General features: G+C 42.6%; 1 protein-coding gene across 1 annotated transcript in view; it reads right to left on the reverse strand.

Moving 5' to 3' along the window:
• RNF145 (ring finger protein 145) overlaps window positions 1-20,149 on the reverse strand; it is a 104,847-nt gene that overhangs the window by 74,741 nt on the left and 9,957 nt on the right. The window contains exon 2 of the mRNA XM_073621182.1: window positions 4,810-5,025. Within this exon, the coding sequence (XP_073477283.1) occupies window positions 4,810-4,993 (184 nt within the window). The 5' untranslated portion in view covers window positions 4,994-5,025. The remainder of the gene's footprint in view (window positions 1-4,809; window positions 5,026-20,149) is intronic.

Genomic DNA, 20,149 nt, shown 5'->3' on the forward strand with positions numbered 1-20,149 from the left:
AACTGTAGCTATATATATTTTTGCCATTACCATGACCCATCACCCAAAAAAAAACCAACAAAAAAAAAAACTGCAAAATAAATTTTTCTACCCCTGATGATCACAGTGATACCACATATGTGTACTTTATTTGTTCTTTGTACCTGTAATTAATTAAAATAACAAACATGTCATACTTACCTGATCTGTGCAATGATTTTATACAGAGCAGCCCTGATTCTCTTCTTTTTGGGGTCCCCCGAAGGCACTCCAGGTCCTTCCTCTTTGGCGAGTGTCCCATGGAATGCCGCTTTCCATGGGGCGCCTGTGCGGGCTCGCTCCCGGGCCACCCTGTCTGCGTCTATTGACACAGAGCGGGCATCACGGGCCCCGCCCCCTTGTCACGACATATGAAGGACCCCCCATTTGATTATCAATCTGCCCAAAGAGGAGGGAGACAGTGGTGCTCTCGTCCACATTGCTGAATCGGGCTCAGATAAGAAAAAAGAGGGGGGGGCAGTTGGTCTAGGGGAATCCTGCAGCACAGGTTTTTTTACCTTAATGCATAAAATGCACTAAGGTTAAAAAAAAAACCTTGAGGCTTTAGAACCACTTTAATACATTCCCTGCATTAAGGTATTAAAAAAAAAAAAAATAAATAAAACATTTTTACAGCTTGCTGTGCTGCCCCACCTCCCTAAATACTTAACCGAGTCCTCAATCAAACCAGCACTGTGCACAGCTGGATCTCTTCTCTCCCCCTCTTCCTCTTCACACAGGTGCTCGGCCAGCAGCAGGAGCCATTGGTCACTGCTGCTGTCAACCAAACGCTGTAAAGACAACCTGGGGGGCACAGCCAAGCTGCATTGTGTGTGTGCCTATGGAGCACGGCCCCATGGACACACACACAGCTCGGGAGCGACCTGCGGCTTGGTATGAGCCAAGATAGTCAGCGGGGGACCCCAGAAGAGGAGGATCGCGGCTGCTCTGTGCAATGGTACTGGTAATGGCGAGTATAACATTATTATTATTTTTTTTTTTTTTATTCCTTTAGTAACACTTTAAGATAAACCTAACAAATGAACCTCATAACATATTCCGCAGCCAGTAAAAACAATGACCTATAACAAAGATCAGATAAACATGTACAGAAATAAAATGTACAAAGTCTATAGCTGTGCAATGGTGGAAATGGTGATAAATGCGGCAGCATTGATGACTTGTAAAGAAAATCTAGCTTGTCTAGTCATGTTACTTTGATTTTGCTCTTTCAGCACAGTCCAGGGATACAAGTCAGACATGACAGACTGCATTAATCAGGACAGCAACTAGGAATTCAAAAGAAATAAAACATTTTTAAACCACCAGAAAAATTACATTCAAAACTTTTTCCAAAACATCCCTAAAAGTGCATTTTCATTTAAAATCTCCACTAGCCCTGATATTGGAGACTGCAGTCAATATTTGCAAGCATTACTTGTAATTAAAGCAGTTGTAAAGGTTCTTTTATTTTCTAAATATTAAAACATGTTATACTTGCCTGTTCTGTGCAATGGTTTTGCACAGAGCAGCCCCATTCCTCCCTCTGCGGCCCTCCACCAGCGCTCCTGGCTCCTCCTTCCTTCCAAGTGCCCTTATACCATAAGGCTCGATCATGAGCCAGATTGTGTGCGTCTATTGGTTCAGCCTTAGTAACATGTTACGCCCATGTTTACACCCCCTCATCCCCTGAGCCCCCACCCCTACCCATTACAGTGGGTGGCGAATGCTCTCCCCCACAGCAGCTGTCACATTTAAAATCAGCGCAGCTTGCAGGGCTCCATCTGCACAGCCACATCTTTTATTTACAGAAATCTGTGAATGAGTGAACTACAGGTACTGCCATTCTCACTCTTAGTGAAGTATGAGCACAATGATCCGTGTGCTTGTAGTCCATTCACTTTTCCAATAGCTCTGAAACTGACAGCCTGTAGAGGTATGTGCACAGAGCTGTAGGAAGAATCTGCAGGAGCCTGACTAAATGAGACAAGGATAAATCATTTCAGAACTTTTTCCACCTTTATTGTGACCTATAAACTCTATAATTTAATTGAAAAAGAAACTGAAATATTTTAGGATCACATACTAGCACACTATGTGAAACTTAACTGAAAACAAAGCATTCCAGCAATGCGCTGTCATCGCTGGAGGCCGCTTCCACCATCACCAGTCTTCCTTCTGGGTCCGTGGACTCCGGCTGTGTGACTGGCCGGAGCCAAGATGACATCACTTCTGTGCATGTGTGGGGGAGCCGCCGTCTACGGCACAGGATTCTGAAGGAACAGGCCGGGTGGCTGTCCCTTCAGAGCGCAAGCGCCGATGACGTCATCGGCTGCATATATAGTAAATATCTCCTAAATGGTGCACGTTTAGGAGATATTTACAGTACCTATAGGTAAGTAAAGGCTTACCTATACGTACAAGTCAAAGATTGGAGTTTACAACCACCTTAAGATTATGGCAAAGGTGGAGGGTTGGTTTCAGAGGACAGAAAAAGCAGAAGCCAACAGCACAAAACGCAGCACAAGTGAAACATCACATTGAATGCAAGCAATATCTCTTGTGCTTTTTTTTTGCTTTTTTTTGACTAAATGTAGGTCTTTAAAGCTGTACAAATCAGTTGTGCTAACTTTTTAATCTCCCTCACAGAACAAAATCTAGATATAGATACAAGCTTTGGGCAACAGCTAACCCTTTCCTCTGGTACCATTTTTAGAAATAAGTCTCACTTTAATTATCCGACTGTGTAAAAGCTACATCCTGCAAACTCTTCATTCTTGCAGACAGCACGTACGCTTTGTAGCAGAAAAACTAGATTAACAGGAAATGAAGTACAGGAAGCCTAGGGATATATATTAACTGAGGAAGGGCATATTGGAGAAGGGGTGTTATGCACCATAGCAATTTTGAGAGTTCTTTTCTTAAAAGATATTCTAATATACTGTCAGGGTAACTAAAAGTGGGTCTAAGACACGCTTTAGAATTTCTCTGTACCTCTGCATGACAAACGCTGCAGGTGACAGACATATATATACCCATTGAAAGAAGGTACATGAATTTGGAGCAAGCACCATGTGGGGAGGTACACTGAGGCCAGAATATTAATTCTCAGTGCAGCTAAGCTTCTTCCACACCTCTAGCTGTCACACAGATCGCACAGCAGTCGAGGAGTTTAGTAACTGGGTGAGCAGAGAGTGCTGGGAATTCAGAGACACTAGTTCCCTATCAGGTCTGATCCCCCTGTGACTGACATCAGGCAGCGGGCCAATAGACTATATGCTACAGAATCCACCCACTGCCTGCTGTCCATCACATGGAGAGAGGGCCAGATGAGGAACAAGTCCTTCAGTTTCACCATCATGCTCTACCCACTGTCAACATCATTGGTTTTTGGATAGAGTAATGGTTCCCACAGCGGGAATAGCCTGCTGACAACATAAATAAGTCGCTGGTTAAGGACTGCAGCTGGCGGATATAAAAAAAAAAAACTGATGAAAAACTGAATCAGCTTTTTGTTTGAAAGCAACGTGACTGAACTGATGAAGCAGGTGGACCGCCCGTGTGAAAGGGGCCTAACTGTGTCACTAATTTCCTTGCTATATGTTCCCTACCGTAATTAGCAGTTAACTACAACATATCAATGTTTTAACAAGTACTGACTCAGAATAGTTATTCTGCTGATCAGTACTGAGGCTGGGTTCACACTATTGCAAATTGGATGCAAGTTTCCCTGCATCCAAATCTCACATCTGGAGATTGTGACCGCCTCTCTATGCAACCGGTTCACACATCTCCAGAGCGAATTGTACAGGCGTTCTGTGCATCTTTTGGTCCATTGCAGGTCTGAATTCAATCAAAAATTCGGGCTGAAATCGGACCTGAACCGGTGAATGGAAACGCACTGAACCCCTGCTGCGAGCCACTCCGTGCTCTAGTGTGAATCCAGCCTGAAAGAGCTACCGACAGCAGCTCTGCCACACAGATTTGGGATCTAGCTAAAAAAAGAACAAATACACATGCTGGTGTGTTCCCAGTGAGCAAAGACTATAGAAGTCCTCTGTAGCATTTAAAGTTGAACTCCAAGATATGCAAATATTGTTTAAATACAAGAGTCGTGTGTATTCTTACTTGAATCTTGGTGTGCATTGAGCATTTCTTTCAGATCTCTGCAGTAACCCAGTGTTAAACTTTGCCTCAGGAGCGTCCGGTAACAAAGACCAGTCACTGCTGCTTTCTCTCCTTGTGCAGGGGGTATCCATCCCTCCTAGTTTTCTGCAGGCAGCTTGTAGTGGGTGGAGCCTTCTGGGTCCCTCCCACAGCTCTACTCAGGCTATGTGTAGTGCAGTGATGACAGTACTGCTTTGGTATGGTAATATCTGGGTTTGCAAAGATCTTGGTGAAAACAAAGTTCTTTTGGATCCTCTGTGGCTATTGAACAGCATATTTTGTACATGAAACTCACCTTTTACTGTTTTACTAACTTGCAACGGCCGTCTTATTGTAAAGGGACACAATAGCCTTACTTAAGAGCTCAAGCAGTTTGATCACATGCAGTCAAGTCCAATTAATTCATAAAAAAACACAATCAAAACGATTATAAAACACTAACCCATCAAATATTTGGATACGTGACAATATTTCTCAGGCAGGAAACGCTCTGAAATCAATCTGTCCTCTGTGTTCTCTATCAAGGTAAACAATTTATAGCCAAGAAAAGAATCCAGTTTTCGGCATTAGCGAATACTAAACTAAACATATAAGGTCATGAGAAATCTCAAAAGAATGCCATACCGACATAATGCATGTTGAGTGCCAGGTACTTGTACTGGAAGAGAGGGTTGCTGTTCAGGCTACTTCTTTGGATCTGCTGGAAGAAGGAGCTGACATCCCATCGGTAAAGGACATCTAGTAGCATGATGCTAGGCACTCGTAGGGCCACGTTCAACATGGCTTCCAGCTTTTCCTTTGCACCCATACCGATTCCCTTTGGAGCAAGTTAAAGTCAAACTGTGAAAACACAAAAACAAAAGACGGGTAAGTGGCTGAGCAGAAATGCTGATCTGCAGGAGTAATCCTTTTTTATGTGTAACTTATTCACAGATAGCCGACATATTTAGCAGTACTATACAAAGAATACTCATTCACACTGATCCATTCCCTTACAATCCAATCGTCCCTATCAAAAATCATACACACAGCACAATATTTTGGTTGAAAGATGTTTAACTTATCCACATGCTTTAATGAACTTCATACAAGTACAGGGAGCACTTGAACTTTATATAAAAGTGCCTCTGTAGGAAACTGAACCCATGTCTTCAAAGCTCTGAGACCATAATGCTGCTCTTAACTGAGGACCAAGAGGTCGCGTCCTACTTATACCTACACAGCTTCAAGTTTACTGAGGCATAAAGAAGCTAAGAAACTGAGTACTGGTTGTAATAAAACATATGAAAGCACAGTCAAAAATTATGAGAGCATCAGACAGTGGACTGTAAATTAACCACTTGACCTCCAGGCCTTTTTTTTTTTTTTTTTTTGACACTTTTGTTTTATGTAAAAATCAGTATTCTTTGCTAGAAAATTAGTTAGAACCCCAAACATTACATTTTTTTTTAAAGCAGGTCCTAGAGAATAAAATGGTGGGTTTTGCAATTGTTTACATCCCACAGTATTTGCCAAGCGGTTCTTCAAACGCAATTTACCCGCTTCAGCCCCGGAAGATTTTACCCCCTTCCTGAACAGAGCACTTTTTACGATTCTGCACTGTCGCTTAAACTGACAATTGCGCGGTTGTGCGACGTTGCACCCAAACAAAATTGACATCTTTTTTTCCCCCCACAAATAAAGCTTTCTTTTGGTGGTATTTGAGCATCTCTGCGGTTTTTATTTTTTGCGCTATAAACCAAAAAAAAATAGCATCAATTTTGAAAAAAAACACATTTTTTACTTTTTGCTATAATAAATTAATAAATATCCTCCAAAAATATATATATAAAAAAACTATTTTTTCCCTCAGTTTAGGCCAATATGTATTCTTCTACATATTTTTGGTAAAAAAAAAAAAAAAAAAAAAAAAAAAAAAATCGCAATAAGCGTATATTAATTGGTTTGCGCAAAAGTTATAGCGTCTACAAAATAGGAGAAAGTTTTATGGCATTTTTATTATTAATTTTTTTTTATTAGTAATGGCGGCGATCTGCAATTTTTATCGGGACTGCGACATTATGGCAGACACATCAGACATTTTTGACACTATTTTGGGACCATTGTCATTTATACAGTGATCAGTGCTATAAAAATGCATTGATTATTGTGTAAATGACACTAGCAGTGAAGGGGTTAACCACTAGGGGGCGATGAAGGGGTTAAGTGTGTCCTAGGGAGTGATTCTAACTGTGGGGGGATGGGCTACTAGTCACATGACAGCGATCACTGCTCTCAATGACAGGGAGCAGTGATCTCTGTCATGGCACAAGCCAGAACGGGGAAGTGCCTTGTTTACATAGGCACTTCCCCATTCTGAGGCTCCGTGACACGATCACCGGGAGATCGGCGGACATCGAGTCCGCTGGTCCCGGTCACGCTGTACGCGGCAGCGTGCACGCGCCTGCTTTCCCCGGGTCTTAAAGGGAATGTACAGGTACGTCCATTTGCCCACCGCTGCCATTGTGCCGGCGTATATCGGCGTGCGGCAGTCGGCAACTGGTTAAACACTTCAGCCCCGGAGGGCTTAACTCCTTTAATGACCAGGCCATTTTGCGTTATTTTAACTGACAATTGCGCTGTCGTGTGACACTGTACTCAAATAAAATTGATGTCCTTTTTTTCCCAGAAATAGAGCTTTCTTTTGGTGGTATCTGATCACCTCTGTGATTTTTGTTTTTTAATATAAAATATCAGAGCCACAAAGTGACGCCGATCCCAGCGCTCAATCTGTAAAAAACTGTACTCTAGCCGCTATTATATAAAACAATATTAAGAAATGTGTCTGGATTAAAAATCAAAACATTAACAGCGCTTATTGTGAATATCTATAAACATTCAATGATATATTATTACATATTTTGCAGTTTTAAAAAATTCCCATGCTTTGCAAAACCTCATATGTAGCATAGGTTACAGTACTAACACCATTATCAACCAACAAAAGGTGATGTCCATTAATACCCTTATTCACTGAAAAACAATAAGTGGAGTCCATGCAATAAAAATAGGATGTTTGTATAGTGCTTCCAATCCAATCAGGTCTTATGTGATGAATATACAGCCTCTACACCGTCACCGATGCACCACGTGAGCACCCCTTTGTTAATGTACTCACCAAAGGTAAGTGTATGCAAAGCCTGTAAAATCCTCTCAAACTGAAAGTGAATGGCTCCCTTCTGGATATACAGAGGTCCTTATCAGGAACGGTTCAGTGTGGTAGCTCGGACATGCAAACATACAAGGGGATGCTTTCCATTTTTTTGAGAGAATTTTACAGGCTTTGCATACACTTACCTTTGGTGAGTACATTAACAAAGGGGTGCTCACGTGGTGGTATTTATTTATTTGGAAAGAGTAGGGAGCGTTAAAGCCTTGGCAGATTATCTTTTCTGCTGCCTGTGTTGCATGGTAGAAATTCCACTTTCTGTCCCAAAGATGCAAAAGGAATTCAGCCAAAATCTTCAAAAATAGAGTGTTCCACTCCTAAAAGCACATGTCCCTGGAACAGGTATCCCCATTGGATTATTTCTTCTTACCTCTACCTGTTTTTGGGACAGCTTTAAAATGTTGGATTTACTCTCATTTTCCTTCTTAATGACACCAAATAGTCCATCCCTGCAAACAGTGGCAGAAGGAAGTCATACTTCCTTGCTTTAAAAAGAATGAAAGGCAGGAGAAGCTCATTAGCGACCCCTGCCTATGGGAACAGGGACTGAAACAAATAGGCAGTTATTGTAGTGTTAATTATTGATCAGTTAACTGTTATCAATAAACTTTATTAAAAAATTCTGGAAGCTTCTAAGAAAGGTCAGGTGACTAGAAGTACCAATAAGAAGAAAGAAGAATATTAACGGTCATCAGACCAACGGCAGCACTTCAAGAAGAAACATCTCCTGAGTCTGTCTCCTCACCTTTTGCTCATGGAAAATCTGCTGCGTCACATGATGGAGCGGGCCTCTGCTCCTGACGGGGATTCCTGGCTGCGTTTCTGTCTTTCCTCGGCAGCTCCTCCGGCCTCATCTGCCTCTTTTTCTCCTCCTTCTCCCCCTCTCTCTTTCCCACAGCCTCCTCCGGTCATGGCTTCTCTTCCAGGTCCCTCCGGTGTTTCGTTTCCGGCCAGGGCTCCTCCTCCGGTCCGTCCTCCTGCTGTGTCATGGGCGCCTGCGGTGATTGACAGCGCGACTCCGCCTGTGATGACGCCGGTGGATCCTCCTTCCTCTTCGGCTGCTGGCTCGGTTCCTTCGGCTGGAAATAGCTTATGCGCAATAGATACTGGCATAGAGCTGAGGGAGAGAACGACGTCGGTCCGCCGGATCGAATCCCGGGGACCTCCACTCAAAAAGAAATGTAAGAGTAAAGGTAATAAGAGGCGTTCTTTGCGGGACGCTGAATTAATGATGCCTGTTCACTCAGATACTGTTCATACTGGCCTTAATCCTGTTGATGATATTGCTTTGTCTTCCTCTTCTTTCCTCCCTGATTTAGCTATGGATAATGTGAATGATGTTTTGTTGTCTCCTGTGATGCGCCCTTTGCTGATTTCTGATGATGTTAGTGCTTGTTCTTTTCCTACAGCTAACCCCTCTGGTTCACTGCATTCTACACAGGCTGTTTCTAATGCTAATTTGGGGTCTGCTAGACCTGTAAATTTACCTCACTCTTTGCCACAGATGACACCTAGTGGTGAGTCTAATCAAATGCATAATTTAATGTTATGTATGTCTTCTTTTGCTTCCTTTGCTGACAATTTTAAAAAATGTTTTTCTGAGGGTTTCAATGTTGGGGTTTTACCTGCTGTGGATGTGCAACCGCCTGCGCATGTTCCGCCGGTCGCTGATGCTAATGTTCTGCCTTTATTGAATCCGTCTTCACATTCAGTTCCTGAATGTTGCTTTAAAGAAGCTATGACGTGTGAAATTTCTCCGCTTGGCTTCCATTTATCGCCGTCTGTCAAAAACAAAATTTGGAAAGGCGAATATATTGAGATACTCTCTCTTTTGCCATCCTTTAAAGAAAATCGTATGGATGTTAGGGATTCGGAGAAGGCTGACGACGACAAGAGAAAATCTGCTCCACGAAATTTTAATAACTGGCTACAGGCCTTTTGTATTTTCTCTAGTGTTATGGGTGAGCGGCGCCCGGAGCTCTGCAGTGTCCTTTTTAGACATCTTGAGATTATCCTTGAGGCTTACAAGAATTTTCCAGGGCTGGCTTGGTTTTTTTTACGAGTCGTTTCGTCAGAAAATTGCTATTCATAAAAATATGTCTTGGGGGACTAAAGATGTGGGTTTGTGGTTGAACCTTCTTATACCACGTAAACCCACATTGCCTGTGTCTTCTTCGCAACCGTTACAACTTAAGAAGGGTTTTTGTTTCAGTTTTAATGAGGGACAGTGTAAATGGCCAAATTCGTGCCGTTATAAACACGAGTGTGCTTCTTGTTCGGGTAATCATCCTGCCTCCCGTTGTTTTAAAAGATTGCATTCTAACATGGTTGCTCCTTCTAGGGATAATTTTCGTGCTGGGAGTAACACCGGTGAAATTGCCCGCCATGTTGCCGTTCCTTCTCAGTTGGCCAAACCGCAGGATGGCGGAAATTCTCGTTGAGGGTTTTTCTTTTGGTTTTCGCTTGCCTCAGTTTTCTGGCCCTGGTTGTCTTTGTTGTGATAACCTTGTCTCTGTTCATCGTTTCCCTACCATTGTCTCTGGTAAAATTGCTAAGGAAATATCTGAAGGTAGGGTTGCGGGCCCATTTTTATTTCCTCCGTTTGCTAATTTTCGTGTTTCTCCTTTAGGTTAATAGTTTCCGCCTTATCCATCATTTATCTTTCCCAGCCGGTTTTTCTCTTAATGACGAAATCGAACCTGAATTAAGTACTATTACGTATACCTCTTTTGATGAGGCGATTTTCAGGATTCGTCGCTTGGGTGTGTCTGCTGTTATGGCTAAGGCTGATATTAAATCTGCTTTCCGCCTGTTGCCCATACACCCTTCGGCCTTTAACTCGTTGGGTTTTCATCACAATGGTTTTTATTATTATGATAAGTGCCTTCCCATGGGCTGTTCCTTATCCTGTACTTACTTTGAGACGTTTTCGACATTTTTGGAATGGGTGGTTACTTTCTTGACGGGTTCATCTAATGTATTACATTATCTTGATGATTTTTTATTTTTTGGTCCGGCAGATAATTTTGAATGCTTATATTTGTTCACTGAATTTCGTTTAACATGCCGACGTTTTGGAGTCCCATTGGCCCTCGAAAAGTCTGTTTGGCCGACGACTTGTATTGAATTCCTGGGTGTTACCATTGACACTGTATTGATGGAATGTCGTTTACCTCAGGCCAAGTTAGATCGTTTGAGGTTTATGATTTCTTTTGTACTTTCCAAACCTAAGGTTACCGTTCGCACATTGCAATCTTTGTTGGGTTTACTAGCATTTGCTACGCGCATAATTCCTATGGGCCGTGTTTTTTCTAAAAGACTGTATAGAGCTATTGCTGGTTGTAGATCTCCAAATCATTTTGTGCGGATCAATTCTTCTTTAGTATCTGATTTGTTGGTTTGGAATGATTTCTTTTCCTTGTACAATGGCCGTTCTTTTTGGCAGACACCTTTCCAGGATAATTCAGTTGTTTCTTTATTCACTGATGCAGCTGGGAGTACGGGTTATGGTGTATTTTATCAGGGTCATTGGTCGGCTGCACGTTGGCCTGATTGTTGGCTTTCGTTGGGCTATACCAAAAATGTTGTACTCCTTGAATTGTTTCCGATTCTGGTTTCCTTGGATATTTGGGGTGTTCACCTTCGCAATTCTCGTTTGTTGTTCCATTCTGATAATAAAGGGGTTGCCTATGCGATCAATTGCTTGTCTTCTAAGTCTTTGCCTGTGTTGGCTGTTTTGCGTTGCATTGTTCTTAAATGTTTAGAACTTAATCTTTGGATTAAAGTTAAGTACATCCCTGGATACACTAATGTGATTGCTGATTCTCTTTCCCGTTTTCAGATAGATCGGTTTCGCGCTCTGGTACCGGAAGCGGATCTCCTTGGTCTACCTTGCCCGGAACGTCTATGGTCCGTGGTCTGCGATCTGTGAATTCTGCCTTGATGAACTCTCTTGCTCCTTCCACGTGGGCGAATTACAACGCCGCGTGGTCTTTGTGGACTGTCTTTTTGACCTCTTTAGGTTTTCCTTCTAGTTGTATTTCTGAGACTTTGGTTTTGCGTTTTTTGGATTTTTTGATGCAACGCAATTATTCATATTCGCATGTTGTTAAAATATTGGCGGGGATTTCTTTCTTTTTTAAAAGCCGTGGCTTTCCGCCTTGTTCTTCCTTTTTCTTCGTTAAGCAGTCCCTTAAGGGTTACCGTAAACACAGTTACCGTAGTGATACTCGTGTTCCGGTCACTTTCTCTCTTTTGCGACGTTTGATGACTGCCTCTGCCTTTGTTTGTTATTCTACTGCTGAGGCTTTACTTTTTAAGGTTTCTTTTAGTTTGTTATTTTTTGGGGCTTTTCGTATTTCAGAATTGCTACCTAGGTCTTCATCCTCTCTGGGAGGTTTGTGGTTTTCTGATGTTTCCATGGGCCCTGATTTTATTAAAATATTTCTGCGATTCAGCAAGACTGATCAGTTGGGGAGGGGGTCGGTGGATTGTTGTTCCTCGATCCTTCGGTTCACCGGTTTGCGCCTTCTTCTGGTTGTCTGCATATTTGCCGTCTCGGCCCCTTGGTTCGCCACAATTGTTGCTTCATGACTCTGGTTCTCCACTTACTCAGCGCCAGTTTTCGGCTGTCCTTAAAAAATGTCTGCTTTATCTCAATTTGCCCCATTTACGTGTTACCAGTCATTCATTTCGTATTGGCGCAGCGACTGAGGCGACCAAGTTGGGTTTCTCTGAGTCCGATATTAAAAAGTTGGGTGGTTGGAAATCAGACTGTTATCTTTCCTATATTAGACCTAATTTATGTTTTTTTCTGATTTTAGGTTCTTCGAACGCTGTATGGCTTATTGGACATTCGTTCGTTTACTGGGCCCATGTTCGAGCCTCCAACAGAGTCTATGGACTTAATTTAAATTTAGACGGTGGTGGCATGGTTACCGTGGAATGTCTTGGTTTGCTCTTCGTTCTTTATTAACGGAATTGCTTTCTTCTTTCTCTAGTCCTGATGTAGTTATTATTCATTTGGGGGGTAATGATTTGGGGATTCATAAAACTTTAGATTTGGTTTCCCAAATTAAACTTGATTTTCTTCATTTACGCTCTTTTCTCCCCTCCTCGGTTCTGATTTTTTCAGAGATTGTTCCGCGATTGAAATGGTTAATTGATCCTGATCTCTTATATCTTGAGAAAATCAGAAGGAGGGTGAACAGACTTATCAATAAATTTATGTCCTCTGTTCAAGGTTTTTCTTATAGACATACTGATTTGGAAGGTGGATTGTATGGGCTTTATCGCCCTGATATGGTCCATCTTTCTGATATAGGGCTTGATATATTTAACTTGGATTTGCAAACTTGTGTGGAATTGGCCGTGGCCCGAGTGGGGTGCCATGGTATACGAATATAGCCTGGCGTTTGGGGTATGGTGTACTAACGTTAAAGACGTGTATATATATATATATATATATATATATATATATATGGTTCGAGCTTTAATGGCTGAACTATTTGGTTTAATTGTTTGAATATAGTTCGAGCTTTGATGGCTGAACTATTATTGTTTTGGTATGATTTTAGTAAGCTAATTAGTATTTTTTATTATGCCAATAATAAAGGACCACGGCCATTTTTATCCAAGTCTATAGTCTGTTTGTATTTATTTTAATTTATTATCATTATATTGTACATCAGTTTTCAGCCTCTGATCCCATGAAAGGCAGGAGAAGCTCATTAGCGACCCCTGCCTATGGGAACAGGGACTGAAACAAATAGGCAGTTATTGTAGTGTTAATTATTGATCAGTTAACTGTTATCAATAAACTTTATTAAAAAATTCTGGAAGCTTCTAAGAAAGGTCAGGTGACTAGAAGTACCAATAAGAAGAAAGAAGAATATTAACGGTCATCAGACCAACGGCAGCACTTCAAGAAGAAACATCCCTCCCTCCCTCCCTATGTCGTGGTTCTTGTTATGTGGCTGGTCCCTTCTGCTGTAAGGGGGTATGGTGTACTAACGTTAAAGACGTATATATATATGGTTCGAGCTTTAATGGCTGAACTATTTGGTTTAATTGTTTGAATATAGTTCAAGCTTTGATGGCTGAACTATTATTGTTTTGGTATGATTTTAGTAAGCTAATTGGTATTTTTTATTATGCCAATAATAAAGGACCACGGCCATTTTTATCCAAGTCTATAGTCTGTTTGTATTTATTTTAATTTATTATCATTATATTGTACATCAGTTTTCAGCCTCTGATCCCATATATGTTCCTTCTTTGCTACCCATTTGAAAGATTCCAGCAGTTGACTGGCAGATTTTCTAAGTTACGGGAGACAGAATGGTCTCTGCATCCAGAGGTCTTCAGTATGATCATAGAAATTTGGGATTGTGCCCTTTTAGCAGGACTGTGATGCGATGGGCAAAATGATACTGAAACTGGGTGGGAACTGACCAACTGCCACAGACCTCTCCAGCGACACGAATAGTGATCAGTGCTAAAAAAAAAAAAAATATGCACCGTCATTGTATTAATGACACTGACAAAATAAATGACACTGGGCTGGAAGGGGTTTGCAAAAAAAGGGTTAACTGAGTGCCTAGCAAGTGTTTATGTGTTGATGGTGTGCTGCTTTAACTCGGATTCGCCGCAGGATCACTCTGAGGCGGCGGGAGAGGGGCCCCCCGCCACTTCCTGGTCGTTTCTGGGTTTACCCTGAAGTGAACCGATGCAACCGATGGCTAGACAGCAAGGTGAGTGAGGGAAAAATGGCCCTCCATTCAGCTCTATGGCCTTGGAGGAGCGAAGCGACCTCTCACGTCACTTCCAGTTCTAGGGTATAAAGAATTTTTTTTTTTTAAAGTCAAAGTGTCAACCTTTTGTTCTTCTTTTCTTGTTTTTAAAGGTAAATGAGAGATCTGAGGTCTTTTTGACCCCAGATCTCTCAATACAGAGGATCTGTCATGCTTTTTTCTATTACAAGGGATGTTCACATACCTTTACGCAATTTTAAAGCTAATTGAGGTAACTATTGTGTTTTGTTTTTTTAACTCATTAAAGTGTATTTTTTCCAAAAAAAAAGAAGATCTGTTTAAAAGACCGCTGCACAAATACAGAGTGACATAAAATATTGCAATGATTGCCATTTTTTTCTCTAGGGTCTCTGCTAAAAAAAAAAAAAAAATATCATCTATAATGTTGGGGGGTTCTAGGTAATTTTCTAGAAAAAAATACTAATTAAAACTTGTAAGCAAAAAGTTCCAAAAAGGACCTGGTCAGCAAGTGGTTTAACTTAATGCATAGAATGCATGAAGGTAAAGAACCTTCTGCCTTTAGAACCACTTTAAGTTTAAATAGCACCTCTAGTGCAACAAACTGTACGATATACAAAATTGCACTTTACTGCAGTGTTTTGTTTTTTTTTAGCACATCATCAGAAAAGTCAATTCTATCACAAGTTAATAGATACCTTCAGTTCACCTTTAATAATGTAGGAAAATCAGAAACAGGACACACGCTGCCAACTCAGCGATTATGTAATGCTACTTAATCCAACATAAGAAGGGCATAAGACCAAGAGTCACAATAAAAGACCGGAGTGCTACAAAATAAACATTGCTGGACAGCAATGATTTTAAACATTTTTTGAATGGACACATCCTTACACAATTAGAGTCAATAATACACTAGCTACGGTATGAGCAAACACAGGTACAGTCCAGCTGGAAAGATTTTTCTCTCATTGTGGTACACAAGTGTACTTTTTAAAATACAGATTATGTAAAGCTAAGTGTATTTAGTAGTCAGGTTTTACATTAATTTTGTTTTACAAATAAACGTTGGACCTAGGTAGAGCAGCTCACAGAAAACAACATGTCTCTGCATTAGCAACATTAGCTTTTCCTTTGTACTGGTATATTAAAAAGAGCAATGATGTTTTACAGGTTGGGCTCTAGATCAGACTGGCATAGGTCTGGGTTTGACCCTCAAACAGTTCTTGATTGCCGTGACCCCAATCAGGGTGACCTCTTCCCTGTCAATGCCCTTGTGTGATAGTCAAGGTTCAGCCAAACGTATTGATTTTCTCTCACTGAAATGCATAGAGTATTACCAATACCCCTTTTGGAATTGCCACTGGATTAAAAGGATAACGCTCTACTTAGGCCATGCTCATACAATTTGAAGCTTGCTTCCAAAGTTGTAGGCCCCTGAATAATTAAAAACCAAAATTATTACACAAATTATATTTCCCTTGGAATACCTTGTAATTACAACTTTCATGTCTCTCTCCACAGAGGATTAATGAAAGGTTTGGAGAAAGGGAAAATCAACCACACCTCCCTTTCTCACAAAATGTGTAGCCACATCTTAAAATTAAAAAATAAAAGTTCACTCTGAACTAAATTATATATTTAAAGATCAGAAGCCATTCCATGGGTCATGCCCATGTCATTCTTATCCATAAAGCGTCTAAAGACCCCACGTCCTGCGCCTCCTACAGGCCAATCGCCCTACTTAACATAGACTTTAAGATCCTCACCAAATTGCTAACCATGAGACTACAGCCCCTACTACCATCTATCATTGAGACTGACCAGACTGGTTTCATGGCCAATAGAGCGACAGACGTAAACTTGAGGCGCCTGTTCACCAACATACACACGCAACATCTCAATGAGGGATCTAGGGTGGTGGCCTCCCTAGACATCGAGAAGGCCTTCGACACGATCGAGTGGCCTTTTCTCTGGGAGGTCCTCCGCAGGATGGGGTTCCCCCTGCTCTTCATTAAATGGATGGAGGTCCTTTACCGTGACCCCACCTCGGCCATTAAGCTGGGAGGGGGCCTGTCACGGTCCTTCCATCTGTCCAGGGGCACGCGGCAGGGCTGCCCTCTCTCTCCAGCCTTATTTGCCATCGCGATGGAGCCACTTGCAGAGGCCCTTCGCACCTCTCCTCACGTTAAGGGGCTGCGGGTTGGCTGGCTGGAGGAGAGGGTCGCCCTGTACGCAGACGACCTCCTACTCTTCCTTAATGACGTGGGTCCATCACTCGAGGGAGCCCTGCAGGTCCTCAACTCCTTTTCCTCTGTCACGGGCCTCAGGGTCAACTGGACAAAATCTCTCCTGTTCCCCATCGACCCTGCGGCCCGTGACACAGCTCCCACTGACATACCTCTTCAATGGGTCGAGAATTTTAAATATCTAGGGGTGGTGGTCTCCAGGCGGGCTTCTGACTACTTACCCCTAAATTTGTCCCCGGTAGTTCAGGAGACTCAGAAACGGCTGAAGTCATGGGAATCGTTGCCTCTTTCAATATTGGGACGCATAAATTTGTTTAAAATGAAAATACTCCCCAAATTCACGTACTTATTTCGCCACTCTCCACAGTGGATCCCTAAATCTTTTTTCATACATCTGCATCGCCTCCTCGCCTCTTTCATATGGGGATCCCAATCCCCTAGATACAGCTGGACCACACTGATACGCCCGACCTCCCAGGGTGGCTTGGCATGTCCGGATCTACACAAGTACTATCTAGCTGCCCAGCTGGTCACAGCTGCTTGGTGGTTCAATCCGGACATCTCCAACCCAGCTACCCAGGTCGAGGCGGCAGTGTTGGGATCCCTAGAGGCGCTCAAATTTTTGCTCTTTCGAGGCCCTCGGGCCCCCTATCCACTGACACCCTCCATGCGCACCACGCTGCGTGCATGGGGGGCAGGTCTCAAAATTGAAAAATACCCTCAACAGGCAATCTCGCCCAATGCTCCCCTTTGGCTAAATCCAACCCTGAAGCACATCTATAAACTACCCGAGCCCCATGCCTTGACCAAATTTAAGCCATCGCCCTTAGTTGGCGCAAATCAACCCCCCCTCCTCTTTCTCTGTGGAAACAATTAACAATAGCTTACCTCTGTATAAAGACACATATGACAACAGAGGCTGTCCCAACAAATACAACAAAGTCTGGTCTAAATGGCTGGCAGATCCCTCCACTGCTTCGGAGACCTCTCAGTAGATCCCAATCACGAAATAACCCCCAAGCGGGTGCCAGGTGTACACCATGAATGTATAATATGATACCATATCATGTACAAATATGCATAGCATCATCTAGCGACCCAGTGAACTGTGCCGGTATAACCATTATCATACTAATGTATTTCATGCCAGATATCTACATATGATGCGGTGATAGCGTGACTCCTACATATAAGACCAATGTATGTTTGAATGTTTGTTCTCTCTTTGTTTTTTCTCTTTGAAAATCAATAAAAAGATTTAAAAAAAAAAAAAAAGGATCAGAAGCCAAGTATGTCTGGTTTTAGCGGCATGTCCAAGACAATGTTACTCTGAAAAGAGACCTGCAATGAGAGAAATGTGTAGACCAGTCATTCTCAACCAGGGTTTTATTGAGCTCCTCCAGGGGTTGCTAGAGGCTACCTAAAGTAGTTGTAAAGGCTTACGTTTCTTTTTAGCTTCATGCATTCTATGCATGAAGCTAAAAAACCTGTGTTTAGCAGCGCCCCAAGCCCCCGCTAATATTTACCTGAGCCCAATCTTGATCCAGCGATGTGCACAAGAGCCACTGCTCTCCCTCCTCATTGGCCGAGACAGCATAGGTAGCCATTGGCTCCTGCTACTGTCAATCCCAGCCAGTGAGCCATGGAGAGTGAGAGCAGGGCCAAGCCACGCTTTATGTGCGCATGGAGACACAGAGCAGCGGCTCGGAGAGAGTCTGCTTGCGTGCCTCCATTGCAACCTGCTTGCTGTGGGGGCACTCAGCAGGAGGGGGGAGCCAGGAGAGCCAGCCGGGGAGCCGAGAAGGAGGATTGACCTCCCTTCTGATGGTGCCTGGATTTCCGAATCCAACGCTACTTGACAGAGCCAGAGATATGACCCCAATGATATTTTGAGGTGTCTGTAAGGGGGACCACAAATTTAAGGGGCAGTTTTCATTTTTCAAACCGACACCTGATGAATTAAAGTGATAAAAAAAAAAAAAAAAAGAGACTTTACAAATAACAAACATGTTATACTTACCTGCTTTGTGCAGTTGGTTTTGCACAGAGCAGCTCAGATTATCCTCTTCTCAGGTGCCTCTTCGGCTCTCAAGTGCCCCCACAGCAAGCAGCTTGCTATAGGGGCACCCGAGCCGAGCGGAAGCACCGTGTGTCCTTTCAGACATGGAGCTGACGTTCGGCCCTGCCCTCTCTCTTGATTGGCTAACCTTGATCAACAACCGCAGGAGCCAATGGCACCACTGCTGTGTCTTAGCCAATCAGGGGGAGAGGACGGCCGAGGGACTCATGGACATCGCTAGACAGAGATGGGGCTCAGGTAAGTGTTAGGGGGTGCTGCTACACATGGAAGACTTTTTATCTTAATGCATATAATACATTAAGATAAAAAACCTTCTGCCTTTACAATCACTTTAATTTAAAGCAGAGGTTCCCCGAGCCCTGAAAATTATTTCAAGAGTTCATCTGTTGCCTGTCACTTTCAGAAATTGCTAGTTGCATGACAATCATACTGGTTATCTAGTGCCAATACTTTCTAATCAAAAGGATCAGCACAACAGCAATGAACTAATATACTTATATGCAGGGGTCTGAACACCGACAGTGATCCAGTACGTTTATGTTAAATATATAGTATATTCATTTAATATGTTGTTTCATTATTATTCAGTGTTTGATGATTTTGTTTTGTTATCGTTTTGTTGTATGGTGCCATCCTCCATAGGTTTCCTTAGTTCAAATCCCTCTTCCATCATGACGGGAATCCAACCTTAGAGACATGTCCTTTTCATGTCGGCCACTAGGGTTCGCCCCCTGGCCGGATGTGCCATTATACATCATGGCCGCCATGGGTTTTGCCCACCCATGACATAATTTCCTGTGCAGCGGTCCCGGTTTTTCTGGGGGGGGGGGGGGGCGCTGTGGCTCCATAGGTAGAGGGAGGCTACGGGCTCGCTGATCCGGTGGCAACGCACTGCATGAACAGTGACAGTGTTTGTGTGAATGCCCGCTTTGGGGACATCGCACATATGCTTTTTTTTTTGCACTCGCAGGGTCAAGCCCGGTGATGTCACACGCCAAGTATGGCTCATACACATACAAATAGGGGCTTTGCGGTAGAGTGACTTTCTTTCCCTTGCGGACGGCAAGACCATCTTTACATACATCCATCTCTCTATATATTACAACTGCAAACAATTGTAAGCTTATGACTTACTAGGATTCCATCTCTTATCCTAAAGGGATCTTTTGTGTGGATGCAGTGGACATCTATCTAACCCCCTCGGGACAATATCTCAGACTCCTACCTTATACTTACTACAAGGTGAACTTTGAAAGTATCTACTATCCATAATATCAATGCTTCATTGACGGATACTTTTGCACCATGTCTCCATAGGACTTTACAACTTCCACCATATCTGCTCTAGACTCTCCTTCTGAGAGAAACAACCTTAAAGGAAGTGTGTATGTATGCATTTCCACTGGGCTGGTGCTCAAGGACCTTCAAAAGTGTGATAGGTAGGAATGAAATGAGATGTGTAATTTATGCTCCTAGAACGCCTGAAGGTACTACTTCAATATTGAGCCTCTCTAAGCGTTTTCATTTTTGTTCCACATTTTCCAAAAACTTCTGGAAAAAAATGAACCGTTCAAAAGACTCATTATGCCTCATATTTTATACGTTGGGGTGTTTGGTTTCCAAAATGGGGTCATTTTGTGGGCAATTCCATTGTCCT

This window comes from Aquarana catesbeiana, linkage group LG03 (genome assembly GCF_042186555.1).
Source record: "Aquarana catesbeiana isolate 2022-GZ linkage group LG03, ASM4218655v1, whole genome shotgun sequence".
Lineage (NCBI taxonomy): Eukaryota > Metazoa > Chordata > Amphibia > Anura > Ranidae > Aquarana > Aquarana catesbeiana.